Source organism: Brachycentrus maculatus, unplaced genomic scaffold, assembly GCF_059751285.1.
Source record: "Brachycentrus maculatus isolate JH-2025_06_01 unplaced genomic scaffold, ASM5975128v1 h1tg000423l, whole genome shotgun sequence".
NCBI lineage: Eukaryota > Metazoa > Arthropoda > Insecta > Trichoptera > Brachycentridae > Brachycentrus > Brachycentrus maculatus.
In genome coordinates, this window is record NW_028281171.1 from 303,511 (window position 1) to 309,097 (window position 5,587).

A 5,587-nucleotide genomic window follows, 5' to 3' on the forward strand; every position below is an offset into this window, starting at 1 on the left:
ACTCACGAGTAGGTATAGGCATAGGCTATAAAACTTTAAAAGTTGAAGCCTGAGTAGGGTCATGATAAGCGGTGTTGCATAAGCCGTAACTAGATTTCAGAGTCACTTGGACGTTGGGTAAATCAAAAAAAAAAAGTGTGATATATTCCATAAAATTGGTGATTAAAATATTCCATTGAAAAACATATCTTCCATAAAAGAAGCCGGTACTTTTCCATGACAATGCACCCAAACCTTTTATTTTATTACGGAAAACAACGCGGCAAAGATCATTCAATAGGACATAATAAAACTTTGGGTACTTTTAAAAAAAATCTTTCTTAATTCGTAGGGTAATATAATTCCTTTCCTAGACTATCACTTTTAGCTTGAGCAGTTACAGACATAAAGGTTTATTACGGGAGAAAACTAGTACTTAGAGAATTTCGGCTATTGGCAATGAATGCATTATACGTACCCGCCAATAAAATATATTTTCCACCCATTGTTAAAACTCAGCCTTTTCAAAAGCCGTTAGGATGGACAGCCCGCTGAAATCCTACGAAACACAATAGCGAGCCATAAATCAAGTGCATTTTACTTTTGTAGGTACATTTAGATCTACTCCTGTATTGGAGATTTTATTTTTATTTATTTTTTATTCATTTAATATATTAACATTTTTATTTATAACATAATACATTTGAATCATTTATACATATGGAGAACTTTTATATTTCGATTCGCTGTGCCTCTCCATAAAAGAGTCTGTGCTCTTGTGCTTGGAAAGGGACTTACACTCGTGGTTTAATGTTATATAATAAAAGATATAATAGTTTTTTAAATACATTTTTTAAAGATTTAAATGTATAGAGCTTTATATTTTTTCTTAAGGATTTTATATCATCTATTTTTTTAAATTTCTTTAGGGAGTTTATTGAAATGTTTGATTGCCAAATATTTAAAGTTTTGCTGAAATTGCTTGGTGTTGCATTTTGGAGTAGAAAAATCGTTTGAGAATCTCGATGATAAATTTAAATAGTTGTCACCTTTAGTATTTGAAAAACTGCGTTTTTTTTTTATAAATGGATTCTATATTTGGGACTAGAAATTTTTTAAATAATAATTTTGTTGGTTTTATGTTTTTTTTTTCAAGATGACTTTAATTATGGTTTTCTGTACTACAGTATCTACTCAATGAATTAGGGCCACGCAGAATTTCGCGCAATTTCTCAATTCAAACAGGAATAACTCAGAGAAAACCTTGAATAAAACAACATTGAATTTTATTTAGACATGAACACTTTATTACGCTTAAATTATGCATATATTTTCATATAAATATAGTTAGTATTTAGTATTTCCACCTTTGGCAGAAATAACTGCCTCAATTCTTTTTGGCATACTTAAAATGCACTGTTTTATCATGTTTTTTATCTCTTCGTCTTCTGACCAAATTTTTTGAATATTTTTTTTAGACAGTCTACTGTCGGATTCGGAAATGAGTATACCTTATTTTTTAACATGCTCCATACGTTTTCTATAGGATTAAGGTCCGGAGAATTTCCAGGCCAGGGGAGCAAAGGCAGATTTTTGTTAGACAAAAATTTTATTATTGATTTAGCCCGGTGGCAAGGTGCCCCATCCTGCATGAAGGTGTATGGACCTTCTGTTGGGTCGAGTGTATGGTAGAAGGGCAATAAAATTCGTTCGAGGACCTGCTTATAGGAATTTTGGTTCATTGTTCCTTCCACGAAAAACAACGGCCCAGGTAAATTGTTAATAATACATGACCATATCATTGTTGCAGGGGGGTGTTTGATAACTTTTACCACACAGGCCTCATTGTAACGTTCCATTGGTGTTCTCCTGACGAATCGACGGCTCTCTGTCACGGCTTCTAACTGGCACTCATCACTAAAGATGACCTGAAAAATAATGAAAATTTAAGTTTAATTCAAATATATAAGTTTATTTACTAAAATGATATGTTGAAAATTCAATTTAAATAAATACCTTTTTCCAATCATCTACCGAGTAATTTCGATGTAGCCTGGCCCATTTTAATCGATCCGCTTCCATTCGTGGTGTCAATTTTGGTACTTTTACAGGGCGCCTGCATTTCAGATTTACTTCGTAAAGACGTCGGTCGCCTCAGTGTTGATACCGATATATTTATACCCTCTTCTTCCAATTTAATTTTTAATGTTTTTGCTGATGCACTACGGTTTTCTAAGGCACTTTGAACGATTTTTCGATCAGTCCTCGGTGTTGTTTTTCTAATCCTACGACAGTTCTTTCGCCGATTGCTGGTGGCGGGTGACTGATTTTTTATTGATTTTGAAATTCTGTCCACTGTTTGACGAGAAACGTTTTCTTTTTTTGAAATTTCTCTATTAGATAGTATTCCTAGCACTATAACACTAGACTTTTTTTCCTCAGAAATGTCTTTACTTTTTCCCATTTTGTCCTTTTCAATAAAAACACTTGTGTTTACAAAAAAATATATATACTTTATGAACTAAAATTAAAAATTAAGTTTTTTTCACAAGACACGATAACTATATAACCTCTCTGAACAAAACAACAACCAGAACTCAAGAAACTTCACTAATAAATAAGATATGACTATTTTTTGAACTTTCAACTATCTGTCTACCTGTGCTAATTAGGGACCTTTTTCAGAAAAAGGGTTTGAAATTTCGTAAAGGCTTAAATAATCCAGGTATATTTTACATATTATTGAAGGTAATATACATGATATTAGATGTCAATAGAAAACTTAAAGTATTTATGTAAAATAAATATAATAATCCAAAAGATTTCAGAGTATTCAAAAAAATAATGGGTGGCCCTAATTCATTGAGTAGATACTGTATTTTCACTGAGTTCAGTATGTTGTTGTATGAGCCTCCCCATGCAATAATGCCATCAAAGATTATATACTGATGCCATACTGTAGTAGTGAGTGTACGATAGCATAGTAAACTCTTTTTAGGTTGTCGATGGTTAGTATGTTTCGGATTCTAATGAATATATATATGCATTTTCTTATTCGTTTTACTAGTTCATTAATGTGACTATGGTATTTCAAATGTTGATCTATTATTACACCTAGATATTTTATTTATTTTTTTTGGACATAAAACAGAACATATGTTTTTGCAATTTGAATCCCTGCAGTCACCATTGTGAATTGTAATTTTTATATTCGTCGGTATTTTGAGTTTATGGATACAAAATGGGATAAAGAATGTTTTATCTGTATTTAGGGATAATAGATTATTGCCAAACCAGAATTTTAGGATTTTCATATTGTTACTGCTAACGGTACCGGAACACTTTTCATTGGGAAGACGGAAACGCGCAAATGAAGATAATCATTTATTTATTAAAAATTACAAAGTTGTAAGTGTGAAAATAACAAAATTTCACCAATACATCGAAAATTACAAAACACAAGGGGCGAGAAGAACAAAGAGACACCATTATAAAAACAGAGCGAGCGCGGCGTATACACGTTTCGAATCTTATTTAATCTGAGCACCCAAATATTTGTCCGCCACCCCTTAAATACTATTTTAAAGGCGTTTTGGGGTTGGGACACTATTTGTAACATTTAAAACTTACTGAACTGCGTCTCTTTGTTCTTCTCGACTACCTTTTTTAATACTATTTTAATACATCAATTATTCTAAAAATACACAAATTTTGGCCGAAACACTCCCCTCCGTGAAACCAATCGGTTTCACCAAACGGTTCCCTTACTGAAATTCACTCGAGAGTTATCAATAAACATTTCAAAATATGTAGGTGACAGAGAACACAAAAAATAGAAATCACATTATCATTAACAATTTTTTTAAATAATGCCTTCCTTCACAAATAAGGGTCCGTATACACGATAAATCAACTTCAGGGAGGCTCTTTTCTCCGAATACTTGTTTCTAGAGCTAAATATGTGGATAAACAAAAGTCATAAATTATACTAATACTGATGGATATATCGAGACGTTTTAAATTTCGTCGCCAATTCTGACGTTTTCAAGTCGTTAAAGAAAACATACTTCACTTGAATTATAGGTCCAGTGTTATTTGACGCGCCACGTGTCACATGACACGTTATCTCCCCGATTCATAGAATAACAAACGAAACCCATTTCGCCCATTTAACTAAATGCAGGCCTCGTCAACCCAAGTTGATGGCCAGATGTGAAATGAAAGTACACATTGAACCAACAAAAAATATGTGTAAAGTATAAACATTGTTATCAATTTTACCAATCAAAATTATTAATAAAGACACATAATCAAACAATATTACCAATTCTATTTTTAAACAAAACCAATTTTATCAATGGCTACTCAGTGTGAGATTTGAGTTTCGTTTCACCGTTATATATGCATTTTATGTAATTACAAAAACTTGATTGGTCTTGATAACCCAAACACGATTTAAAATACATTCTAGGTTACATACATCAAAGGTTCCTGTGGCGAACGGATAGCCGGGATGAACCCGAAACGTACATGTTGACATCGATGATGTTCGGCGCGAAATGCTCGCCCAGTAGTGCCCAGTTTGTCCGCGACAAGGTCGCCCAAACGTACGCACACGAATTTCCGGCCGCCGCGGCGGCCATACAAGGACGAATGTATATGGATGACTATTTGGATGCGACCGACAGCGAAGAAGCGGCCGCATCCCTCATACATGGCCTGAGGCAGGTGCTCCTAAGGGGAGGCTTTGAGCTCACGAGGTGGGCGTCTAATAAGCCAGGAGTCCTGAAAGGCATTGCGGAAAAGGAAAAGGCGGAAAATGCCATCAGAATAGGAGAAGCAAATACAACGGAAAGAGTTCTGGGTTTAATGTGGAACCCCAGGAGCGACACGTTTCTCTTCGAATATAGGACCGAGATGGCCTCGATCCCCGAGAACCCCACCAAGCGCCAAATGCTGAGCGCGACGATGAGTATTTTTGACCCGGTCGGCTTTATTACGTGCCTCACCGTGCGATCAAAAATTATCCTACTGGCCGTCTGGCGATCAAAGACGGGCTGGGATGAGACGCTGTTGCCGGAGCACTCTGAGAGATAGTCAGAGTGGCGCCGGCTGATGGAGAACAACGAATGCAGAATCCCGAGATGTGTGCTACAGTCTAAAGGGCGACTCGTGACGCTGCACATCTTCTGCGACGCATCAGAACAGGCTTGTTGTGCGATAGCCTACTTCGTGATGGCCAAATCGAAAGTGGCCCCCCTGAAGCCGCTCTCCATACCGCGCCTAGAGCTACAGGCGGCACTGATGGCGGCACGGATGGCTGCCACGATGAAAGAGATGCGCGACGCCGTGACGGAACTACGGAAGGATGGAAAATTGTTGGCGGAGCTGACAATTCGGAACATAAGATGGGAATACATACCACCATCTTCCCCACACATGGGTGGGGCATGGGAGAGGCTCGTTAGATCGGTAAAACGAGCTCTCAAAGCGACTTTAAACGAACAGGCTCCGAAGGAGGAGACCTTGAAAACGATACTGGCCGAGGCAGAGTATTCAGTTAATAACCGTCCACTGACACAGGTAACTCTGCGGCCCGAGGAAGATA

General features: G+C 36.5%; 1 protein-coding gene across 1 annotated transcript; it reads left to right on the forward strand.

Moving 5' to 3' along the window:
• Positions 1-4,524: 4,524 nt before the first annotated feature.
• LOC148302662 (uncharacterized) lies at positions 4,525-5,076 on the forward strand. The gene has a single exon (XM_088271230.1). The coding sequence runs from the start codon at positions 4,525-4,527 to the stop codon at positions 5,074-5,076; it is 552 nt and encodes a 183-aa protein (XP_088127356.1).
• The last annotated feature ends 511 nt before the right edge of the window (positions 5,077-5,587 follow it).

Excerpts from the sequence above, each read along its gene's own strand:
- LOC148302662 (XM_088271230.1), top strand. The coding sequence starts at position 4,525 with ATGTTCGGCGCGAAATGCTCGCCCAGTAGTGCCCAGTTTGTCCGCGAC.